The sequence below is a fragment of the Fistularia commersonii genome, chromosome 25 (assembly GCF_037954325.1).
Source record: "Fistularia commersonii isolate RoL2024-O1a breed Wild chromosome 25, RoL_Fcom_v1.0, whole genome shotgun sequence".
NCBI lineage: Eukaryota > Metazoa > Chordata > Actinopteri > Syngnathiformes > Fistulariidae > Fistularia > Fistularia commersonii.
This window is the reverse complement of record NC_141308.1, coordinates 4056287-4081863: the sequence shown is the minus strand read 5'-3', so window position 1 is coordinate 4081863 and position 25577 is coordinate 4056287. Positions and strand designations below refer to the sequence as shown.

General features: G+C 38.7%; 2 protein-coding genes across 6 annotated transcripts; one reads left to right on the top strand and one right to left on the bottom strand.

Annotated features, from left to right (window-relative positions):
- Positions 1 to 1173: 1173 nt before the first annotated feature.
- psma8 (proteasome 20S subunit alpha 8) lies at positions 1174 to 6366 on the bottom strand. The gene is made up of 7 exons (XM_086172945.1): positions 6144 to 6366; positions 5349 to 5475; positions 4548 to 4672; positions 4221 to 4343; positions 3993 to 4112; positions 2661 to 2723; positions 1174 to 1654 (listed from the first exon to the last, which is right to left on the bottom strand). Exons 1-7 carry the CDS (start codon positions 6243 to 6245, stop codon positions 1559 to 1561), a joined length of 756 nt encoding a protein of 251 aa, XP_086029071.1. The 5' UTR covers positions 6246 to 6366; the 3' UTR covers positions 1174 to 1558.
- A 583-nt stretch (positions 6367 to 6949) lies between these two features.
- Positions 6950 to 25377, top strand: ss18 (SS18 subunit of BAF chromatin remodeling complex). Of its 5 annotated transcripts, XM_086172056.1 has the most exons (11): positions 6950 to 7133; positions 7551 to 7627; positions 7726 to 7810; positions 10128 to 10284; positions 13670 to 13900; positions 14066 to 14236; positions 14556 to 14633; positions 15837 to 15959; positions 22547 to 22677; positions 23112 to 23174; positions 23851 to 25377. In XM_086172056.1, exons 1-10 carry the CDS (start codon positions 7065 to 7067, stop codon positions 23127 to 23129), a joined length of 1140 nt encoding a protein of 379 aa, XP_086028182.1. In that variant the 5' UTR covers positions 6950 to 7064; the 3' UTR covers positions 23130 to 23174; positions 23851 to 25377. The 5 variants fall into 5 exon arrangements, with proteins under 5 accessions (XP_086028182.1, XP_086028185.1, XP_086028181.1 ...); XM_086172059.1 differs by lacking the exon at positions 14556 to 14633; XM_086172055.1 differs by lacking the exon at positions 23112 to 23174.
- Positions 25378 to 25577: the final 200 nt, after the last annotated feature.

Genomic DNA, 25577 nt, shown 5'->3' with positions numbered 1-25577 from the left:
ATTTTCTGCATTAATGATGAGCAGCAGCCAGCGATGAGAGATGGACTTTGTCCTGAGGCGCAGTAGCTCTGATTATAGGCAACAACAACGCTGGAAAAATAAATATATAAAAGAGAGAAAAAGAAAAATCTCCCCACAAGCAGTTTAAAACAGAGGGATCTTAGAAGCAGAACAAAATAAGCTACTCTTGACTATTGACAAGATAAATCAAATAACCTCTGTAGCTAGAGGATTACCCAAAATGAACTTTGCTGAAGTTTGGGTAGTTTTGTCATTCAGTTAATTTAACACCTCATTTTCTGCCATCTGAGAATGAAAAGAACAGTAGTGGTGGCAGGAAAGATAGCGTGCTGTGAGGACATGGTAGGAGAGAAATAACACCTAAAACCACCGATCAGAATTACTCTCATGTTATTGCACGTTCAAGATTTAATGACAACACAGAAAATAATATCAGCGCTAAGTAGATCATCTGACGTTAGCCCAAACACCATCGTAGAAGACACACAAGACAAATTTCAGACAAAGTGGAATTGCTGGAGTCAAGGCAGCCAGGGTACCCACTCAGGAAATCCTAGCTTGGGGAGATGACTCTAAATGAAGGACTTTACCATTCACCATTATGTCTTTGGTAAGAGTCAGAGGGAACCCCCGGGGCTCTTCAGCACAGCACGGCACAACTTTTCAAAGGGCTCCAGATTAAAGTCACTGAAAGTTCCCACTGGGGTCTGAGGCCAGGATCCCATTAAGCAGCCCTACCACACCGCCGGCCATAATTGTGTCGTTGAGAATTCAGAGCAGTGGTTGCTTGATAAGCGAATTTAGGGTGATATAAAAAAAAAGGCAAAAAGGGGGGTCTTGTAGGGCCACCATTAGACACTTAATTCACTCGTCACTAATTTGTTTTAAATGACTGAGGTGAGCACTTTTTGAAGCAGTCTGAGGTACCTTTCCTTGTTATTTCCACCATAATTCACAACAGTGCAGATAAATGAAAAACATTTTACTTACACATAACACAACTCCTTGTGGCATTTCAAAACATAGTTATGAGTGTACCTTTTCTAATACTTGCCTGAATAACAAATGTGTTACTAGTTCAATATGCCTTACAGACACTACCCGTTTTACCTTGAAGCAATATGTTTTAAAGACATGACACAATAAGCATTATTAGAAACAAGTAAGCTTTTATTGAGATTCATAATAATTCTGAATGATACAATGTTTTCTTCCTCATGTGATATTCATAACCATCAAAGATGTTTAATGAATTATAGAAAAGTAGCCTATGAGCTCAGTTTAAGATCTAAAGCCTAATTTGGGACCTACGTTATGCGTACTTTCATATAATCAACAACTGGGCGCGTTGAATGAATTGATCCCCACTTTTAGTTTCGCACAAAAAAATCTTAACTTGAAATCAGTAGGTCTCAAATTACGATTCAGCTCTTTAAAATGAAGTATGTTTTGAATAACTAGAACTACTCCTGAAACATAAATCTGCAACCCAAAGAAGCTACTGCAATACAAGTGCAATAATTAAAAAACAAGCACTTCAAGAGGATTTTTTCTGCTTCTTCTTTTCAGCTTCCTCTTCTTTTTCCTTCTCAATTTCAGCCACCAGTGTCTCAATCTCCTTGGATTCCAAAATCTGATAAAAGCCAAGACAAAAATCAATTAACTGACATTAAACAATATGAACATAAATTGAAAATTAACTTGGTGGACATGTGCGATGATGAACGCACATGTACTTGGGTAGTCTCTGGGACATGATAGGCCAAAAAGCGACCTTTATTTTTGGAAATCGCTTTTTTATTTGTCACATTTAGTGATACATACAGCACAAAATCGGTGAAGTTTGACCGTGAGCAGAGGGCAACCCCGAACAGCGCCAGGGAGCAGTTAGGGCTTCAGTGTCTTGCTGGACAACTCTTCAACAGGGCAAGAAGAGCAGGGAATCGAATCTAACCAGGGGAATGTTTAGCTCCAAGGATGACCGCTCTAACCCCCCCCCCCCCGCGCCACACATATGGAAATGTGACTAAAGGACTAAATTAAATTAAAGAGGGATTTTATGTAAGTTAAATCATGTTATGAAATTTTTTATTAGTGTTCATATACATGGAAACCTCGAGTGAGGTAGTTTGCCACGTTAATGAGCTCAGTCCATTGTCGTGCACTTAAAAACAAAAGGCTGACAGAGCATCCATGTCATTAGTAAAGAGCAAACACTGACAGCTTGTTATGGTACATATAAAGTATTTTTCCATATTTATTTGCTGATGATCTCATTTATGACCAAAGTAGGTAGCAACATTTAGATGGGGAGGCAGATTTACGAAGAGAATATTTAAAAATTTTAAATGAAAAGCAGAACAAAATCTCAAAAACACAAAACCAAATTTCGGAGCCTTGCTCCCTCAAGCCACCCCCCAAAATGCAAAACAAATCCAACCAAACATTCAAGGTCAAGAGGCCAGAGCAGGAAAATCTCTCCCATATTCTGTCCAGACGAAGGAGATTAGGAAATAAATGAAGTCCCGGGAGTGGACATTATGGCTGAACAGTTTGTGCGACATGCAAGACAATAAATAATAAATATGGTTCATATAAAGGCAAAACAAACAGGCGAAACAAATAAACAGCAAATTTACCTTGAGCGGCTGATTCCGTCGGATGACAGCAAGTTCAATATTTTTCCCTCCTGACTGGACAACCTGTGGACACATACACATGAATAAGAAAAATCCTGCATCTGTTCGTAAAGGTAGATAACAATAATAGGGAATACCATTTCACGGTGATATTGTATTTTTTATTTTTTAAATCAATTCTCCACATCCATACATGAATTTTGTTTTTAAATAAAATGTTCTTGTTTTTTAAAACAATGGTCCTGCTGAACATAATCAACAGTAAAAATGACAAAAACACAGGAGAAAGAGTAGGAGGACAGAGATGAAGATGTTGAGGTTCTCCATGGGAGTGATGAGGACCGATAGGATCATGAATGATCTATCATGCTTGATGTCTTGGAAAAGCCAGACTGAGATGGTTCAGTCATGTACAGAGGAGGGATACTGAATATATTGGTAGACAGATGGTGGAATTGGAGCTGCCAGGCAGAGGGTTTAGAAGAAGACCAAATCCTTCTTTCTGGAATTAACCAGATGCACACAGGGCACTGACCTGACATTGATTCTGTTTCTTATGCAGAATCATTCTGATTCATGAATAATATTCTATTCAGAAAATAAAAGGATGCAAAAAATATTATTAACATCAAAATAATGGCTATTTGTATCATGAAAAAGGGAAATAGAGAGACTAGTAAGAGGTTAGGTATGACTTTGGGGTTAGGTAACTGGACTCATGACCCCATTGAAAGAAAATGTAATTGTTTTGCACCAAAAGCAGTTAGAAAAAGCATGAATTAGAGGAAGACATGATTTTGACAAAATGAGTCAGAGGGTACTGACTATATAAAACTTGTTTGAATAAAATAACTAGTTCCAATGTCTATATTCCTATCTCTTACTAGAAGCTAAATAGTAGAAAGAAAAGATGTAGCTGATCTCAACACTCATCAAGGCTCAGACCGGCTGCTCAAAATTAAGATGTTTATTTGAGTTGCTCATAGCTTGATCAATCAAAGCAGCAAAGTTGGTCTTGGGAGGGTAGAAATACTGGTGGATCATTATACAGCTTGCTTCAATCACACGGTTTGATGGCCGTCTTTAATTTTATTAACTGGTAGACATCAATATGTTGACATAAAAATGTCAATAAACATGTTCCAATTATTTTTTAAAGACACTATTACAATAAAACAAGTGGAAGTGGAAAATCCAAGGACCTTTTTTAGTGTTATAAAGCAAATATAGCTAAGCTCAGGAATGCAATTCTTCAGTTAGCCATAATCTTGCTGTATGAAAGGTAATAAGTATAAACATTTTAATTATCTCCCTTGAAAGACTTGACCATACCTCAAGCAAAGCTTTAATAGCCAACTTGATTGCCTCGTTGTCACCAGCAATGGCTTCATCTGTGTAATTCTTCTCCAGAAATTCTCTCACAGTTTTGGCACTACGACCAATTGCATTGGCCTAATTTTTGGAAAATCAAACACAAGATGGAGTCAGTATTCACACTTGGGTATTTAGAAATCATATTTTATAACCATATCATATAACAATAGGAATTAGGTCACTTACCTTCCAGGCATGGTATGTTCCTGATGGGTCTGTTTGATACAGCCTGGGAGTCCCATCATAGTCAAAGCCAACAATCAGCGCAGAAATGCCAAAAGGTCTGCGGCCATTGCTTTGAGTGTACCGCTAAAAAACAAGAAAGCATGATTACAAACATATGTATCCTATCATACTGCTCCATAAACTTAAATCAACCAGGGATAAATGCTTACAATCTAAAAATAAAAGATTAAAATGTAACATTATTACGTGAATAGAATAACATAACGTCCATAACATAACATCCATAACATAACGTCCATAACATAACAAAGTATTGTCAAAAAGTACCTGTTTCAATGTAGCAATGTACCGCGTGATGTATTCAACAGTAACTGGATCCTCAACAGTAAGCCTGTGACTTTGACACTCAACACGAGCTCGGTTTATTACAATACGAGCATCTGCTGTCAGACCTTGGAGAAAATGGTAAGCGATTAATGGGTTATCAGGCATATAAGAGAAATACAACAAGAGATATTAGTTAAACCATTTCTAAATGCATTAATAGGTGACTTTTTTGTCAAGTGATCCTAATAAGTAGGTCTTTTTGTGCAGTGCTGGTTCAGAAATGCACACACATTGGGTATATCGTAACCTGTGGAGTGTTGTGCAATCCAAAAAAATCTGATTTGATATGGATTACAGTTTAACAAATTTCCATTTAAAGAAAATTATTGTTTAAAGAGTATTTAAACTACTGTTTGTCGATGACATGGCATGGTATTGCATAGATGATATGTGTTCATCTCTTGACCAAAAGTTCTTGGTTCTATTGCTGAGCTCATTGGAGGCTATTGGTGAAATTGTACCTGAGTACATGGTAAAGGATATAATTTTTCCTCTACATGGTTAAGTATATATTTTTTCTTCTACATGGAGTTAAAAGGTAGTGCTGGGTATTAGAAATACATTGCAAAAATACCATTTTAGACCAGCTTAGCAACACTATAAACCACTAACCAATAAATGAGTAGCGTTTAACATACAACAATAGTTGCAGGTCTATAGTTTGCAAGCACAGTGTGAAGTGAGAGCAGAAAATGAAATGGATGATGATTTTTATTCAGATTGTTTTGTTACTGGGGGTACCTGCAAATGCCATGCACACATGCTCATCCAGTGCACAGATTTTGCGAACAGTCCTTTCTTCCTGCAACTTTGCCACGGATTTCTTCTCCACGCCAAGAACCACAATGTCTTTGCCTCTTATTCCAACCTACAACAAAAAAGTATTAAGTCTTTTAGTACACACAGAAAACTCAAATTTGACTCTGACATGTTACTATTTCTTAATTTTCTGAATTATTTTAACGTTATTGGTTGGTTATGTTTATTAAACACAGCCTGCTGGTCTAATTACATACAATGGTCACAAAGAAAGCTTAACCACAACGGAAGTTTATTTTTTTAGAGTGCTGTACTTTATCTATATGGTTAAGTTAAGGTTCTCAATTTTTTTAATACATGTCGCCCCTTTAGCAAGTCTGGGATAATACAATGTTAATGAAACCACGAAAGCGTTGCATTAACAGAGTGAACAACTATTTTGGGAGGTTACTATGAAAATGAAACGAAAACCATTGAAAGCACGAATTCTTGTCGAGATCTTCTTGTCTTGGTAACTGGACTTGAATTTCTTCAAGCATGACACAGCGACAAATGCATGCTAATGGCTCCATCAACAAACTGTGTTGAATTATTTCATGGATGGATGCTACTTTACATAGAAGTGATTTCAGGGGTAGTTCAGAAATGTAACAAAAACTTGTCAACGAAGACAACGTTGAAGATCGAGAATTTCACAATACTAATGTAATAGTGTGTGCCGCTAGCTTGTTAGCTAACTGCCGTTTGTCCTGCCTTTAGTTTCACTTTAGCACCTACCGCTGTGGAACCTTTCTTGACAGCTTCTTGTGCATACTCCACTTGAAAAAGATGGCCGTCGGGAGAAAAGACGGTAATAGCTCTGTCATATCTTGCTGCCATTGCCTTGCAAGAGACGAACTATCGCAAGAAAAAGAGGAAAGGTAAACCAAATGAGTTAGCAAGTTAGTTAAGGCAAGCCGCCGCTCAGTGGGTCTCTCGAGCTCATGTCACTAACAGCGCCTGCGCATGACCTCTGAACCAGGGCCATACCAAAGCAGAGACCATGGGCTAATAGGAACGTGAAAGAATGGTTACATATTAAAACTGAATCATTTACCATAGAAAATCGGTAAAATTGTGTTTTACAATTTATTGAGGCATATTATACAAGGCTTGTCTTATGAAGCATAATCCGCACGGTTTGAATTCTATGCAGATACTTTTATACTCCGTATTTTACTAAGCAGCTTGCAATATGGATGGTAACATCGACATATTCACAGAACGAAAGCACTGGTAAATAATGACAACAATGATCTACAAAGATAAAATTTAACTATGGATGCCCCCCCCGCGTATATTGAGCAACCCATATCCCGTGGCCTCTTGGACTAGAGCTGGGCGCTTTCATTACAAAACATGGGTGAGACTTGGGTTTTATAAAAACAAAATACCGTTTTCCTGCCCATGGGGGCATTTTTTTCAGGCATTGTAGAATCAAATCAAGTCTATACGTAAAATGCGTTTATGTCTAGGTAAAAATACGTATTTATCATTAATTGGCTTTCGTTTTTTTTCATGCTCCCCCCAGTTGGACAGTTCCATTTTGAAACCGCATCCCATTCTGAACTGTTTGATCGGAGTTCTACTGATTTATGAAGTGTGTTAGCTACTTATAACGTTTATGCGTTAGTTCTCAATATTTCGTTAGAAATCACCATGTCGGTGGCGTTTGCACCTCACAGACAGCGTGGAAAGGGCGATATAACACCTGCTGGCATACAAAAGGTAATTCATCTTTTTAGTGCGACGCAGAATGGAGACGGTGGTGTCAGACGGTGCTAGCCGATGAGCTAATCTGTGTGGAAGTGCTCATCCAAGTACAACTGTGAATAGATCGGAAACAATGATGCAGGGTCAAAGCGCGGTGAATATGAATCTCTCCCGAGTCATTCTACCATGTGATGATTGCGGACCATTGCCAAATTAAATTTTGATTGTATTTTAATTGAACGGAGGCCTGTACTTTTGTGTTAGCTGAAGACAGTAGGCTAGCAAGACGCGTCTTTTGTTAGCTACAAGCGCACACGTCTCACTGATCGCCCTGCTACTATTCACTTCAACTGTTATCCAAATGTCCCCATTTCTAAATATTTGTATAAAATCTTACTTTGTTTGTTAACTGTTTTGCATTTACTTTTGCAGTTACTTGACGAAAACAACCAGCTCATTCAGTGCATAATGGACTTTCAGAGCAAAGGGAAATCAGCAGAATGTTCACAGTAAGTAACTGAAATTCGATTGTTGGTTCTGTCGAGAAATAACAATCTCAAGTTTGTAATGATGTAAAACTCTTAGTGCTTACCTTGTATTTTGACAGGTATCAGCAGATGCTGCACAGAAATTTGGTTTACCTGGCCACTATAGCAGACTCCAATCAGAACATGCAGTCTCTCCTCCCTGCTGTAAGTATAAGTATTTTTTCATATTTGTTTTTTTGTCAAATAAATGGATAGCAATAGGCATCCCTTAACTCAACTTAACCAAAGAATGATACACCACTATCTGTCCTAAGCCCTGTACCTGGACAATGTGGAGATGTGACTGTTTTTGAACTCAGCATCATTTTGACACAAAAAATACTGTTGTTGTAGATATTTGAGGTTGGAATATATTGTCTTGATAATAGACACATTTGTGTCTGTTGATATATGCTTAAAAGGAATGCCTCTTTCTTAAAAAAAAAAAAAAAAAATCCACTATTTACTGTGACAGTTAGGGACTAAGGATTAAGGCATTTTAGTGTGGTAATAGACTGAAGCTGGGGTCAGATTAACAACCACAGAATTACATATGTATTTTCAGTTGTCTGCAATTGTCTGTAAGTCCCAAAGTAGGGACACTTAGTAGTGGGAAAAAGACAAATTAATTGTCTGTATCATCAGTATTGCTACCAAAAAAACACAGATAAACACACGTCAGAGTGTCAGGGACACCAGCTTGATGTTAACTTCGGTGTTTCCAGTTAAGAATCTTTGGTCCTTGTTGACTGCCGGTCGCAGCTCACTCATCCGAATAACCTAAAAGTTTCCTTTTTTATACAATCTAACTTGTTTTTATACAGTGCATTTCATTGTTTGACAAGGAAATAAGTGTGCGGGTGTCTCTAAGTCAGGCATTATTTGTACCTGAGGCAGTACAGGATCACAGTGGAGTGGGGAATAAGGCATACATAAAAATTGATTTTAAACATTTGCTCTTTCCCCAAATCCTAGCATTCACATGGATATCGGAGAATGTTGTTCACAAGATGATAGGAGCACACTAGAGAAAAAGCAAAAAAGCAACAACTCAATCTTCTTCTCAAGCTGTATTGGCTGCATCGCTTTGAAGCCAGAAGACAGTAAATTCAGAAAATGAATAGTTTTTACTTTTGCCACCCAAACAAGACCAAATTTGATGTCACAATTTTTAGATTTCATAGTTCCTGCATGTGACATGGCATGAAAAGGTTCGATAATCTTCAAACCATTCTCTGTGATCAGGGAGAGTTTACAGAACATGTTTTCAGCCGACAAAGCTTTTCAGTTGAATCTAGTTTAACAGGCAATTTTAATTAGAATCAAGGTAAACAAATAATGTGTAATAATTGTGGATCAATTATTAGATTTCTTGATATACAGTACTGAATAAAACTGTTGGAATATATTCTTGTCATATTTTGAGCCCCAGACTTTTTCTTAAAATGAAATCCACTATTTAATATGACAATTAAGGACAGCAAGGACACAGCCATAGTCCTCCCAACACTAACAATATATTGTTACATTTTACACTACACAGACTCAAACCAACCACTGCTGTCATCACCGGAGCTGCAGAAAGCTACTCTAATGAAGTTAAATAAGCTTTCCTAGCTAAAGTTGTTTGCTCAATTATTCAAGAAATTCTTTGTGTGGAGAATGGGTAATGTTATATTATTTGTGCATAAAGGAAACAGAAATACCCCACTCTTTTACAAACTAGGCCATTACTTGCCCCCCAAAAAATCATAGTTTTCACTTGGCTCCTATTGAATCTACCTTTGATCACCATGATGCACATCTCTCCTACTTTTCTCCTTGAAGAACAGGTTGGAGCGTGGTCTACAAAACTCTCAGTGTTCACAGTATTTTTAGAACGAACAGTTTTTTATAGTTTTCTGACCATACTGAGCAGAATATGTGCTCAATTCTACCATGGAGCAGGAGAACTTCACTTGACTGCCAAGCTCTTGACATTCCACAGAAATTTTAAAATGCTGAATAAATATAAAACTTAAGAATAAGCAACGGAGATTACAATGTATCTTACAAAGGGCATCGAGTCATCTGTATGATATGTTCTTCAATAGATAGAAAATATTTTCATCATCATGTTCCCATTTTACTACGTGAAAAAATAGTGGAAGCTAAAATGTTTTGTCTCGTATTTTATATTTAAACAGCCGTATGTCCTGTAATTTCTGTGACGTGTTATTGATTTTATTAAATTTTTTTGGTGATGTATTTCTGTATCTATGTAATTGGTGTACATAACAGTATTAAATATATTAACTAATACATTAGAGACAAGTGCAATACAATTGATATAATTCATCTTATCTCAAAGGTATCACATTATCATATTTTATTTGATTATTTTGTGGATGGACTTTTTTTTTTTTTTTCTTCAATGGATGCGCTGGGCTTAGATGTGTCGATTGTAGAGGTAATGTTTTTGTGTGTGTTTTTGTACCTGCAGCCACCCACTCAAAACATGCCCATGGGCCCTGGTGGGATGAACCAAAGTGGACCCCCCCCTCAGCCTCCTCATGGTCACAACATGCCATCTGAGGGAATGGTCAGCGGTGGCCCTCCAGCTCCACACATGCAGAACCAGATGAATGGACAGATGCCTGGTAAGTCTTGCTCTCTGCTGTTCTGTACCCTTCTTCTCCCTCAGTCCTTGTCTCACTTGGGTTGCCTAGCAACACCACAGAACTGTGAGGGAGGTCGCTCTTCTGAGGGATGATGTCACCTTCTCTGCAGCTCTGGTGGTCTTGTGCTTCCACCCTTTTCATTATTACTCCATGATTACAATAATGTAGTGTGATGTCACCTTATTATTATCAATACTAATAATACATATATTTATGATATAGTTGAAACACCAAACATAAATGCCTGTTTGTTCTGAAACAGAGCTATATTGCTGAATGACTGTGAATTCTAAAGGAGTAAAAGTCAAGGCATTATATTCCAACAAGAAAATGCTACCACTGTAGTTTTAGTGTGGTGAAAGACTGAGGCTGGGGGCAGATGAACAACCACAGAATTACATACAGTTAGGCCCAGAAATATTTGGACAGTGACACGGTCGTCATGATTTGGGCTCTGCATGCCACCACATTGGATTTGAAATGAAACAACTACAACGGAATTCAAATGCAGACTTTAAGGTTTAATTCAAGGGATTGAACAAAAATCTATGATTAAACATGGAGGAATTTTAGCTATTTTTAGACAAACGCTCCTCATTTCAGGGGCTCAAAAGTAACTGGACAAATAAACGTAACCTGAAGTAAAATGTTACTACTTCTCAATATTTTGTACAGAATCCTTTGCAGGCAGTGACCGCCTGAAGTCTGGAACCCATGGGCATCACCAAACACAGGGGTTCCTCCTTTGTGATGCTTTGCCAGGCCTTTAATGCATCTGTCTTCAGTTGTTGCTTCTTTGTGGGTCTTTCCGCCTTAAGTTTTGTCTTGAGCAAGTGAAATGCATCCTCAATTGGGTTGAGATCTGGTAATTGACTCGGCCATTCAGAATATTCCACTTCTTTTCTTTAAAGAACCCCTGGGTTGATTTTGCAGTATTTTCTGGATCATTGTTCACCTGAAGCACCGTCCAATCAACTTTGCTGCATTTGTCTGAATCTGAGCAGAAAGTATATCCCGATACACTTCAGAATTCATCTGGTTGCTTCTGTCTTTTGTCACATCATCAATGTACACAAGTTACCCAGTACTAATTGGAAGCCATTCATGCCCTTGCCATCACACTGCCTCTACCATGTGTTACAGAAGATGTGGTGTGCTTTGGATCATGAGCTGTTCCAATTTGTCTCCAGACTTTCTTCTTGTCATCATTCTGATACAGGTTGACCTTTGTCTCATCTGTCCAAAGAATGCTGTTCCAGAACTGGGCTGGTTCCTTCAGGTGTTTTTGTCAATTCTGGCCTTTCTATTTCTGAGGCTGGTTAATGGTTTGCACCTTGTGGTGAATCCTTTGTATTTACTCTCATGAAGTATTCTATTTATGGTCGACTTGGCGACTGATACACCTACTTCCAGGAGAGTGTTCTTCACTTGAATGGATGTTATCAAGGGTTTTTTTCTTCCCCATGGAAAGGATTCTGTGATCATCCACCACTGTTGTCTTCTGAGGATGTTTAGGCCTTTTTGAGTTCACAAGCTCAGCAGTGCACTCTTTTTTTCCCAGAATAGTTTTTACTTATACTGGCCAAACAAGGCAAAATACAATGTCATCATTTTTAGATTTCATAGCTCTTGCATGTTATTGTGGAATGAAAGGGTTTGATAATCTTTAAAGTCATTCCCTGTGATCAAGGAGAGTTTACGGAACACATTTTCAGCTGACAAATCATCAGTCAAATCTAGTATAACAGGCAATTTTATTTTAAATTAAGGCAAATAAATAATGTGCAATATTTGTGGATCAATTGCTATTACATTTCTTGATATAAAGCATTATACTATTATATATTGAGCCACAAGTGGATCTGTTAGGCTCTCGTCCTCTTTGAAATCAAATGTCATTACGAGCCACAGAAATTCATTTGATTTGTGATTTTTAAATTCAGGATAAAATAACTGCTCAAATCTTTTTTTTTCCAAATCAGTTTGAGATTATATTAGTTTTATCCCTTTTCTTCTCAATACCTTTTCCCACAGTATGTCTAATCATTTAATAACCTTCTTTCTTTTCCTTCCTTTTCTACTTTTCACTATGATGTCAAAACTCAAATTCCAAATTCCCTCTCTATCATCCTATCACCAGGTCTTTACCCCACCTTTTGTCCTCTCATTAGTATTTTTCTTTTAAATTCTCCCCACCCTTTTCTCATTCACTTTTTCTTTCTACTCAAGTATTGGTCCCTTCATTGCATCTTTCCTCTTTCCCAGGCTTCCTCCCATGCTGAACAGGATTTCTTCTGTTCGTTCCCTGTCGGTTATGAGAACAGAACATTGGTTCTCCTTACTGTGATTGCTTTACTGTTTGCCCTGCTGAGCCTGTGCTTTCAACTGGGACTTGTTCCTCCATTGGGCTCAGCAATCTGATTGTGGGAGGTGCAGGGAACAGCAGAAAAAGCTTAGTGAAGCCAAGACATGAGCCACGCTGCTTGTGTGTCCAATGACTTGGGCCAAAAAGATGTTGTAAATAGAAATCAAAGACTAAAAGATATATGTTAAGGAATTTTAGGGAATTTATTTCAGGACTGGATTCCTAGTATGGCTAACCTCAATTCATTACTTCCACAACTGACAACATTAGTAGTCCTAAGTATAATGCTAAATCTCTGAAACAGGTTATATTGGATCTTTCTGCCAGTGCTTGTTATGCGAGGACTGTAATTACAATAAATGCGTTAATAGAGGCGCATGTTTTTTTTTTTAATTATTATTACAGCTTCATGGGTATGAGCTCAACAGAGGCAAGGACAAAGCATCGTATCTGTTTAATTTGTCTTTCAATCTTCTCTTTTTTTTTTTTTCAATCTAAGTTATCAACCCCAACATGTTGTACTCTCTCTCTTCACCCCCCCCCCCCCCCCAACTACCCCTCTCACTCATCGGATGCTGATTGTCCCCACTCTACTGGACTCTGACAATATACTGAAAATTTCCCCTTTTTTTTGCACTACTGCTACTTTGCACTGTCACAGAGAAAACCATCGTGCTGCTATTGTACCATATAGCATTATGGTTCTACTTACTAACCTTTACTCTAAATCGCACAAAAAAAAACCTCTTCTCCCACTCCCTCATGCCGTCAAATATCAGTTTGCATGTGCATGCACTTTATACTTCATACCTCTGGCTTAAGATTTACTGTATAATGTAACAGTTCATTTTACTGTGAATTTTCACTCTATTATTATTCTTTTAATTTCATATCATTGTGGGATTATGAGAAACGTCTTCTCGATTCCTCTGTATGTCCAATACATGTGGAGAAATTGGCAATAAAGCTGACTTTGACTTTGACTTTTTGTGTTTCTAGGGCCTAACCATATGCCCATGCAAGGTCCTGGTCCAGGCCCTAGCCAGCCACCAAACATGCCCAGCGGTTCATTGAACATGCCCCCCAGTAGCCATGGCACAATGGGTGTATACAACCACACTGTTCCCTCCTCCCAGGGAATGCCAGCACAGAGCCAGATGAACATGACGCAAGGCCAGCCCATGGGAAACTATGGGCCACGACCAAACATGAACATGCAGCCCAATCAAGGTAACACTGTGACACACAAGCATATCTGTTTTGTTGTCTCATGCTGTGGTATCTCATCGTCTTTCTTATTGATGTCTGCTTTTAAGAAATCGATTGAAGGTAAGCTACTACAGTTTGGCTCTCCGTGCAATATAGTTTGACACAAAACTCTTTGGTGTACCTCAGGCCCGATGATGCATCAGCAGCCTCCCTCCCAGCAGTATAACATGCCTCCAGGTGGTGGCGGGCAACATTATCAAGGGCAACAGAACCCAATGGGTATGATGGGCCAGGTCAATCAAGGGAATCATGTCATGGGGCAGAGGCCAATGCCCCCTTACAGACCACCACAGCAAGGTATACCACCCCAGAGTGTGTCTGTTAAGTGTGCAAGTCGTGAGTGTCAGTTTTTCTTCTCCCTAACCCTCTCCCTTGCATTTCTTTCTTCCATTCTTTTCAATTTCCTCTTTTTCCACATCTGTTGCTCACAAGCGTCTTGATAATTCAAGATGTAACAAAGAGCCTCTAACAACATAAAAGTTAGTCAAGGACCCAGAAGACAGCTGTCTCTCGAAGTAGTGGCAAGGAATCCATCCTCTTTATTCCTCCCCTCACACATCCAGTCCAACAACACCTTGAAACTACTTGTGTGTATGTTGTGTGTATGTGTATGTAGGACCCCCTCAGCAGTACCCAGGGCAGGAAGACTACTATGGGGACCAGTACAGTCACGCAGGACAGGGAGCCTCAGAAGGTAGGAGATCAACAAAACACAAACCCAGGAGTTGTGTTGCGATCCATATGACGCAAAGAGACCATGACAGAAGAAGTTTTCCAGTATATTCTTGAATATTGAAGCAACGTTGGGGATCTTTTGGAAAATAAATATTTTTCGATTTTGAAGTTGTTAATCGGGGTAGTGTTTACCCCTATTTTGCAATGTCATCCCATAGTAATACTTGTTGCGCCACCAGTTGGAAAACAGGAGGACAGTGTTTATCTTAAATCTTGGTTGTGCCTAGTCTTATAAAGACACTACATTGTGAACTGCATCCTTCAGGTTATAAGAAAACTTGCTCTATTGAGTTGGTATACAGTTTGGAATTTTTAGCTATCAGTGTACTCGAGGGTCGCCTCTCTTGATATGGTACTGTGCTGAGAAAATACTGTTTGCAATTTGCACAGGAGTGGTTTGCGATTCTGAAAATGATACGGTATGATTAGAACGACATGATAAATCATTCACCCCTAAATTGGTCTGGTTAGAGGTAGTGGCGTTATAGTAGCGGAGTCATCAGGAAAAAATCCTTTGCTTCCTTTGTCCAATTAACATTTGCTTTTTTGTTTTTTTTTTCCCTCTACTGACTGTACTGTTTTCCCTTGTCTTTCCATACACACAGATTTCCCTTTTGGTGTGCAAAAATTGAAGGCTATAAATTACGAAGTGCAGCTTCATAAATGAGGTGGCTGGCTTTGGGACAACTTTGGGACAACCTCATTGGTGCTGTTGGGATAATTTTCCACTAACCATATATAGCCTTCAATTTCTGTGCTGTTAAATGCATCTTTGAGCTTGGTACTGAGATTTCGAAACATTTTTAAATGCTAAGTGTTATTTGAACAAATAATGTAAAACTAAATGTTTTACTCCATTAAGACTTTGTGAATTTAGGTTTTACTGAAATTTACGAGGAAATACTTCATGCTGTGTTTCCCAAAAGTTCCTTGTCTGCCTGAATATGCTACACTTTTTGTTTTTGTCTTTTGTTGATCTTAATTTACTATGTTCTTGCTCTCATCTTCAAGCTTTTTTCATGCCAAATAATGCTGTGTCCTAAAATGTACACACAGTGATGGTGTGATAATGCAGTTGTAAGGAGTGCCAAATCACTGTTCAGGTCAGCTCTGATGCATTGGTCTATCAGTTGTTCACATTGTATGCTGTTGCCCCCTGAAGGTAATGCCCAGTATGGCCAACAGCAAGAAGCATATCAGCAAGGCCCTCCTCAGCAGCAGGGCTACCCTCCCCAGCAGCAGTACCCAGGTCAGCAGGGCTACCCGCCACAGCAGCAGGGTTACGGTAAGATTCCCTGTCATGCAGACAGATGTAGTCCTGTGTGTGATGCTGTCAACTGTTTTAATTTTCTTCTTAAAACTGTCTTGATAACTTTTCATTAGAGGTTGTGGTTATTGCTCATTGAACACCTAACCATGAAATAAACACATTGAGACATCATACTTTGCAGGGATTTAAGAAACGTTAACAAATATTCACACGATTGTTTCTTGGTTGAGGAGAAATATAATTAGTTGTGGTGGCGAACAAATTATTGGTCTATTACTTGGCGGTGTACCACTTGAAACCATGTGCCAGTCCTTGTTTACTGTTGGGTATTAATTGATGGTTATATCATAATTAAGAACCATCAGTTGATACTAAGTAAGCTTCTTAACATAGTTGCAACATTATCTAGTACATTCACTGTGAAGAACATTACACTTAACCAATGTGGCACTGTGTGCAGTGTTGAACCATGTTAACTGCCTATTCATTGGTATCCTAATGGCGGTTGTGGAAATTTCCCCTTGGAAACTAGCCTTGGATAGGAACTGTCTGAAGCCTGCATTTTTTTGGTATTGAAACTGCTTTTGGGAAGAAAAGCGTTCTGAACAAAGTGGACCTATGAAAGACATGATTACACTAGAGTGAGACAGATACTTAAAAGTAATTATCTGGATAGTCCACGTGAAGTTCAACAGGTTCAAAAACTGCCAAGAAGTTTTTGAAAAGGAAGAGATCCTAATTTCAGTCAGTAAGACACAGCAGTTTACCTATGTAATGGCTGGCCACATTCTCCTCACATCTTATGCATTCAGATTCCAAAGCTGTTATTCTGTATACATATATACATATAGAGAGGAGGATACAGAGAATAGGGTTAGATGGAGAAAGTTGACTCGCTGTGGCCACCCCTGATGGGAAAAGTCGAAAGAAGAAGAAGAAGAAGTGTAGTCTAGTATACTCAGTGTACCCAACTTCTCACACTTTTTCAGAAAAAAGGCAATGGTCAAGATTCCATGTTCAGCAATAGACTTCAACAATATCTAGCAAGTCTGGAACCAAACATTTTTTTATTTTAAAGGGATCCCTCGTATCCAAGACATTATTGTCATATTAAATTAATATTAATTTAATATTCATTTTACCGTACAAAAAATATGTCAATTGTGCAACCTTTTCAGTTGGAATGAAAGAGTGACCTGACCGAGGAGTTGGCCAACTGGGTGACTCATTGGTAGTTTCCTCTGTGATCATGGCCGTTATCAGATGCTACTTGTGCAGTCGAGGGTTGTTGACATCTTGCAGGAGAACATCCAGTGTCTCCAGCCTGTGATATTTCTTTGAGCGAGCATCACTTGTTTCCCAAGGATTATTTTGTAAGCTTGCGAAAGAAAACCTGTCAGCACAGCGTTAAGCTTTAGTCTTCCTTTTAAAACTAGCAGCAACTGTGAGTTTTTTTTCAGCAGCTAAGCTCAGCTAAATGTTAAATGTGTCTGGACAGAAGCACCAATAACACAGCCGCAGATTCCTAGGAAGGTTTGTGCGTCCACAAGCAATTTCCTACTTCTTCCTTCTCATCCTGTCCCTTGGAAAGCTGTGTAGACTAGCATCAGTGTGTTTGTTTCCCTTTTGACTGTACCCAAAATCAGCACAATGTGGTATTATTACAGTATATACCGTAGCGAGTGTAAGTAAACACTAGAGAGAAGCCAAAGAACACGAGCAACCTCTATACGTCATCAACCTTGCATGCATTGCGCCAGTAAAACAATGGTGGCACCCCAGGTTAAAGTGTGATTATAAATTGCGTTTTTCTCAAAGAAATAATAAATCTTTGTGCTTTTTTAACAACACCTTCTCAAATGAGACAAACAGTAAAGCATATTTATGCCTCTAAGTCCTCTTAGGGTTTTCATTCTACGGCAGGGATTCATCAATACACTGCTTTCTAGTGTATATTAAAATAGTTACTGTAAAACAACTTTATCTGGTCCTTTTTAAAGTCAAAACATTTGACATTTGATTTTATACATGGTATTCCTTATTTTAACAAAACCAGCCACTGCTAAAGAAACTTTTTTTTTAACTTCCTGTTGTTTAGTTCTCCAGCTGTATTTTGCTCCTATATATGCTGTGCTAGAACAGTGATGAGAAGATGGAAAGAATACTTTGAAGAGCTGATGAATGAGGAAAATGAAAGAGAGGTAAGGGTAGAAAAGGTGACTATTGTAGACCACAAAGTAGCAGAGATTAGTGACAGTGAAGTGAGGAAGGCATTGAAGAGGATAGAGTGGAAAGGTGGTTGGTCCTGATGATATACCTGTGGAGGTATGGAAGCGTCTAGGAGAGGCAGCCGCAAAGTTTCTGGTGAGATTATTCAACAGGATCTTAGAGAGTGAGAAGATGCCTGAGGAATATAGAAGTTGATGGTGCCCATTTTTAAGAATAAGGGGGATTTGCAGAATTGTGGTAAGTACAGAGGGATAAAGTTGATGAGCCATACAATGAAGTTATGGAAAAGAATAGTGGAAACTAGACTGAGAGCAGAAGTCAGCATTTGTGAGCAGCAGTATGGCTTCATGTGCAGAAAGAGTACTACAGATGCAGTATTCGCTTTGAGAGTGCTAATAGAGAAGTACAGAGAAGGCCAGAGGGAGCTGTGTTGTACTTTTGTAGACCTAGAAAAAGCATATGACAGGGTGCTTAGGGTGCCTCTGTATGAGGAAGTCTGGAGTGGCAGAGAAGTATGTTAGACTGATGCAGGATGCGAGCTGTATGCTAGCTGTGAGACAGTGGTGTGTGTGCTGTTGTGGTAACACAGAAGTTCAAGGTGGAGGTTGGACTTCATCAGGGATCAGCTCTGAACCCCTTCTTGTTTGCAGTAGTGAGAGCAGGGCACAAGTTGAGGAAAATCTTGAGAGGTGGAGGTATGCTCTGGAAAGGAGAGAAATGAAGGTTAGTTGCAGCAAGACAGAGTATATATGTGTGAATGAGAGGAACCCAGATGGAATGGTGAGGCTACAGGGAGTGGAAATCAAGAAGGTGGAAGATTTCAAGTACTTAGGGTCAGCAGTCCAGAGCAACGGTAAGTGTGAAAGAGAGGTAAAGAAACGGGTTCAAGCAGGTTGGAATGGGTGAAGAAAAGTGCCAGGGCTACTATGCGATTAGAAATATTATCAGCCAGAATGAAAGGAAAGGTGTATAAGACTGTGGTGAGACCAGTGATGCCGTACAGTTTGGAGACAGCGGCATTGAAGAAAAGACAGGAAGCACTCCCGGAGGTTGCTGAGATGCTAAGGTTCTCTTTGGAAGTGACAAGGATGGATAGGCTAAGGAATGAGTCTATCAGGGACAGCACATGTTAGATGTTTTCGAGAGAAGGTCAGAGACTGACATGACCGAACTGAAATAGTTTGGTCATGTAGAGGAGGGTTAGTGAATTTATTGGTAGAGAGATGCTGGTATTGTAGCTGCCAGGCAGGAGGTCTCGAGGAAGACCAAAGAGAAGAAGATTATGGACAAAGTGAGAGAGGATGTGAAGTTAGTTCGTGTGAGAAAGGAGGATAAACAGATTAGGGTTAAATGGAAAAGGTTGATTTGCTGTGGCAACGCGTGAAAGGAAAAGAAGTCCAGAAGAAGATATGCTGTACAGGTGGTCCTCACTTAACAACAGGGTTACATTCCAAGGGGTCTGTCGTTAAGTGAGTTCGTCGTCAAGCGAAACAACGTTTCTACCGTATGGTATGTGCATACATATTGGCCATTTGTACCGTGCTATTTTACCTCTTTTTTTTTTTTTTTTTTCCTTTAATGTTTATATTTGCATGAATGTAGGCCAATTATAAGCGCGGGTAAGCGCTTACAATACATACTAACTCACAACTCCGCTGCCAGTGCATTCCAAGTCTATTTTGATATTATCGCAAAGCCTGTCGTAACTCTGAGTCATTGTTAACCCAGTGCGTCATTAAGTGAGGACCACCCGTAATTTCACTTCTTTTTGGAGTGCAAAGTATACATGAAGGTCAGTGTTCCAATAACTGTGATGCCGGCACTGCCACGGTCCAATATGGCAAAGGACAAACTGAGCTTAAAAAGAAAACTCAATTCACAGCCTTTTTATTTTTTCACCTATGGTCACAGGCTTTTGGGCATGACTGAAAAAACACAAGGTCTCGGATGTAAGCAGCTGAATTGAGTTTCCTCCACAGGGGGCTAAGCTTAGTCTCAGAGAGAGGTCGAGGAGCAAAGAAGCATTTGGAAGCTTGGAGCTGCTCCTGTGCATTTAAAAGACATAGTTCAGGTGTTTCCCTGATGCCCTCCTGGATATCCCCCGTCAAAGATACTCCTGACAAGTCCATGTGAGGGGAGACCCAGAATATGGTAGTAGAATCATGTATTTTGTGTTGTTTGGGAATGAGTTGGGAACTCACTGGAAGAATTGAAATGCAACACTGGGAATGGGGGCACTTGGGCAAATACACTCAGTCTCTTGCCAACACGACCAGGCCCTTGATTAGTGTTTGAAGAATTGAGGAGTTCTTCAATGATTCATTTTCTTTTAAGTTGCCTGGATGCAAGGCCTAAAAACTTGTGTTTTTTCCAAAAAAGTCTGTGGAGGTAAAGAAAGGAAATTTTCCCTCTGGAGCTAAAAGTTATTGAGCTCTATAGCTTCAACTTCGACATATTGTTAAAAGTACATTTTCTCTTGTTCTAAGGCAACTGGAGGGAAACAACCTTTATTAACAAAGATTCATGGTGATTCACATTATTCTTAATTTTAGAAAAATTAAGATGATTCAGTACTCTCTTTGTTTGTTAACTCAGGCTCAGGCGATGTGCTGGCTTTTGTAATTCATCCCCATTAAAAACAAAAAGACCTGCAAAGTTTTGAAAGAATTGTGTAAGTTTGGTTGGTTTAAAGATAAAAATTACTCAGAACAGACGAAGTCAATGCACCACTTGAGACAGGTATGTGGAATGTAGACTAATTAATCTAAGGTACAAAGTAAAATCTTGCACACTGTTGAACTGGCTTACTACATTTTGCCTGATTGTCTTGCACTGAAAGTTGCAAATAGAAGCTTTGAATTGTGTGTTAAACGGTGTTCAATGCTTTGTTTGCGTCAAGGTTTAAAAAAAAACCTACTGTCAAGCTCTGTAAGAAATTATTTTATCTTTAGGCCACATTTTTCAACTCTAGTAGAGCTAGACAATAACATTGTCAGAATGTCAACAACTTAGTGAATAGTCCTAACTATCAGGTTAATGAAAAAGCTACTTACTCAGATAAAAAAAAGAGAAGATTGGAAGACAAATTAAGCTGATTCTATGCTTTGTCCTTGCCCATGTTTCTCTTTATTAAAATATGAACTCACACCTATTAAGATGTAACCAAAATTACACAGGATTTTTAAAAACCGTTGAGTGTCATGAAAAGTTGGTATGCAAGCTCCTGCAGCTCTTTCGTCTATCTCTTCCATCACTCAGCCTCTGTTTGTGTCAAAGCTCATGTTAGTAATGAGCTAGCAGAGAGGCAGAGGCTGTGAGGTGAGATCCATCTGGCGCACACACATGCTTTCTCTTGCAGGCGCCCACAAGGTTATGCTCAGCAGCGTAAGGCATTACGAGCGGCTAATGATGCTGCGTGGGCCTCATTTGACTTCAGCCCCAGTCAAGCTTTGCTCAGTCTGTCACTGCGCCTGCATACATGGCTGCAATATATGGAGGCAGCAATTTTTTTTTTTCCCCAGTTTTTAATGAAGCCTGTTCCTTTAATGAAGACCAACCGAATCTCCTTGATATCTCCTTGCATCTAGAAATCAACATTCGCTTTTTCCTGGCCTACTCATTAGCATTCATTATTGAAGCAGTGGTTATGGGGGCAATCTAATCAAATAGTGTACTGTCTTCTTTTCTTATCTGTCGTTAGTGATGGTAAACAAATGTCCTAGTTTGCTCTCAGAGTATAAAGTGAAAGATCCAGTAAATTTGCAATATGGTTGGTTTTGACAGTTGCATATTTTACTATCTTTGAGCACATATTCAAATTAATTTCTCACAACTTCCAGCATGGCTGTCTTTCAGATATACTTCAGCCACTGCCATCACCGCTGCCAAAGTGCATCCATCCATCAACTGAAACCATAGTGTTTCTTAATGATCTTTCACACTATTGTATCTAACGATATGGATTGTATTGAGTATGATTAGATCCGTACTTTGTATTTTATTTTATAGCAAATTTGTCACTTCAAATTCATTGCATTGCTCTTTACCATGACAATAAAGTTTGTCTATTCTATTTCACTGGCGCATCTTATATATCATGTTTTCCTACCTTAAAAAAATGATCACAATACAGTTATTTACTCGTTGTGGTTGAATAGCCATGTGACTACAAGGAATATTATCCCTACTGAAACTGGACCGGGTCTATTGATTCACATGAGGGCAATTAGTCAAGCCGCTGCCACATTTAAACAAAAAGCACAGTGTCATTAAATTTTGTTATAATGGCAAATGAAAGGCAACTGCACTATTTTAGTCAATCAGGTGTGTCATTCATGCAAATATTTCAACTAAGGTGTCAATGTTTGTCACAGGCCCCTCCCAGAGTGGTCCTGGGCAATATCCCAATTATCCCCAGGGGCAGGGACAGCAGTATGGTGGCTATCGCCCCCCTCAGCCTGGACCACCACAGGGCCAGCAACAACGCCCTTATGGCTACGACCAGGTGAGTATACTTTGCACATAAGACAGTCAGCCAAACCTGCCTAGACATCTGCTATAATTTGTCGCTTATGCTGTGTATTGACAGACTCAGGTGTATATTTTTTGTTATTGTAAGTGAAAATGAGTGAAGAAATAAAGTACTCCTAAAAGGTAATATGTTATGCATGCTATCATCATATTTGGGACTAAAGTTTTTCTTCCCAAAACATTGTATGGTTCTATTGTCTGTCATTTGTTAATTTTAATCTTCGTTATATATCCTGGCTAATATCGCATGCCAGTCCTGGGAAATATGAGGGCTTTAAGAGGATTCTTCCTTAAATATGTTACAGACTGACAGTGTTGAAAGGAAGATCTATTTGTTGCCCTGTATTTCCTTTGGTCTTATGTGAGGACCAGAGCTACACTTTGATATCTTTATCTTTGAATATTCAGGGGCACATGAGGAAATAAAGACCCGGGGATTTGAACCCCTGACTAGCTCTATAAGAAGCAAAGGTAATGGTTGCTGTGAAGACCTCAACGTCCAATCTAGACATTTGACCACATAGCCTTAATTTGCATTTGTTATGTTTCTTCTGTCTCTTTAGTTCTTTTCTTTCCTCCATTTTTTTCTTCTGTTCTTTCTTAATAATGTTAATTCATAATTTTTTTTAACACCTTTATTTTATTGGAAGCCAGGGGTCGAAATGTAAGTTGTGAGGTCCAGAACACAGCATGCTTTGTCCACAGCAAAATAACCAAAAGCATACATGCTTCAGTCTGCACTTTATTTCTCCAATTAAGTGGGTATTGTGCTTTTGATAAGCCTCATCATGAATTAAATTTGAATTAGATTTTGTAAATGATCTTTTTCAATTATGGAAACAATGTGTGTTATAAAATACCAAAGAAATACTTCGACCCCTGTTTAGGAATGCATCTAGTACTATATCCTTGAACTACCTTCTGCATTGACGCTGCTGACATTAATTGAAATTGAGCTGAAAAGTTGTGGGACCTTGCTGCCATCTGCCGGTCATTTCAAGTAAATGCAGCCATTTTTCAAGGTCAGCAAAATGATCAGGATGAATCCACAGATGCTTTTGTACCTTAAGATTTGTGAACGTAAATGTTTTTCTCCAGTGTTTTTTTGAATCGTCAAGTAACATGTCTGTCACTTTTCACCCCACAGGGCCAGTATGGAAATTACCAGCAGTGAGAAATGGTAACGGCAACCTCCACAGCTCCGCTCTGTTATTTGTCTGAGATTTGACCTCTGGTCAACTGCTAAGTAGTCTTAGCAATTGCAACTTACAGAGATTCTTAGACACGAAAACACAACAAAACAGAATTCATTGTCCCCTCCTATGGGCTCCTAACCTTGACTATAAGACGTATTCTGTTCATCACATCCATTAACTAATTATGTCAGTTCAGTCATGATGTTTTAAGACCACATCCCGCCCTCTGGTCACTACTTCTCAAAGCAGCAATGCCTTAAAAATGGAACTGCCTTATCCTTTAGCATTGCAGATTGTGAAACAGGCTTACAAAATTTTGGATATCAGAGAAGACGATTCAAATGTCTAGAGTTTTATTCTACTGCGGTGCATCGTTTCTCTTACTTTCAGCTCCCTGTTCATAAGAAGCAATAATGCCAGCAGTAGGGAAATGTGTGGGGGTTAAGAGAAGAGATAATGCACCAGAGGATCTTCCTGCTAGGCCATGGTACATGTCTTGGTGTATGTGATGATGTAAAAATATATTTTATTCTTTTTAGAGCAAGATAACTTTGTATGAGACATTGGAAACTAGTACTAAAGCTGTGTTGTTTATTTCATGAAGTGTATGTGTCAATGTTTTTTGTTTTTTATATATATATATATCTGTATTGATGATCCCATCCAGCAGACTTTTGTTTGTGAATTGTGTTGTAGTACTTTTCAATTGGATCTGCAACTTAAATGGCACACAATTATTTTTGTAAAACTGTAAATCTAATTTAGAAACAGACAGGAAAGCAATGAAGGACATACAAAAAGCATATCTGTTTTTTTGTTCAAACATAATAGCTGCTGCCTACCGTGTTTAGTTGTCTTTGAGATAATTATGGAAAAAAAGTATCAAATTTAGATGATGGAGATATTTTTTTAACTACATGACAGAATAACGGTCGTATGACAAATGTGGCCAAAGCACACACAATTCAGTAGATTCTATTACAAATTACAAGAATATGTCAATTCTCTACCGTGTCTGTCGACTGCAAGTCAATGACAGGTAAAGATCTAACTTGTTATGATAAAGCATTCCTACTTATTTGTTTTGTTAGCGCTGACATTGCTGGAGTCCCTTTTCCCTTTGAATAAACATCTTGAGTTGATGTCATTTATATAGTGTTGTGTGTGTGAATAATAAAGATTGTTACTGTCAAATATGTAACATAAGATCTGAAAATAATGTTCTGAAACTGATTCCTAAATTTCACAGTAAAGACTGGTTGTGCAGTTTTTTTTTATCACTGGCTTGGTGTCTATTGTGGTGCATTCTTTATTGAGCTTTTCTGTACAGCAGCAAAATATAGAGGAATACTTTGTCCTCTGAAATTGTTTATATGGCTGTTTTAATATTTGCCTTCTGCACCCCGTCCACTTGGTGGTCACATTTATGTCATGGTAATGTATAACTGTACATTATAATAAATTGGAAGAATCTTTAATATATATTTGGCTATTGTTATTTACAACTTTTGACCTTGTTGAAGGGATCAAGTTGACACAAGCGTGAGATCACTCATGGCAAGAAAAAAAAACATGAGCCGCACTATTGGCGCTGTCATAGTCCGACATCATGATATAATTGTTCTGTCCTCATCTTCTGTCTGGTAAGCAGATTCCAACTGATAATGACCCCACCCCG

What these genes read in the sequence shown, in the direction of transcription:
- psma8 (XM_086172945.1), bottom strand. Translation starts at nt 6,245, where the DNA reads ATGGCAGCAAGATATGACAGAGCTATTACCGTCTTTTCTCCCGACGGC. An exon ending in ACATTGCTACATTGAAACAG is followed by an intron (nt 4,344 to 4,547) that starts GTACTTTTTGAC and finishes CTTGTTTTTTAG; the next exon opens with CGGTACACTCAAAGCAATGG. An exon ending in GAACATACCATGCCTGGAAG is followed by an intron (nt 4,113 to 4,220) that starts GTAAGTGACCTA and finishes TCCAAAAATTAG; the next exon opens with GCCAATGCAATTGGTCGTAG.
- ss18 (XM_086172055.1), top strand. Translation starts at nt 7,065, where the DNA reads ATGTCGGTGGCGTTTGCACCTCACAGACAGCGTGGAAAGGGCGATATA. An exon ending in AAATCAGCAGAATGTTCACA is followed by an intron (nt 7,628 to 7,725) that starts GTAAGTAACTGA and finishes GTATTTTGACAG; the next exon opens with GTATCAGCAGATGCTGCACA. An exon ending in GCCACAGCAGCAGGGTTACG is followed by an intron (nt 15,960 to 22,546) that starts GTAAGATTCCCT and finishes TGTTTGTCACAG; the next exon opens with GCCCCTCCCAGAGTGGTCCT.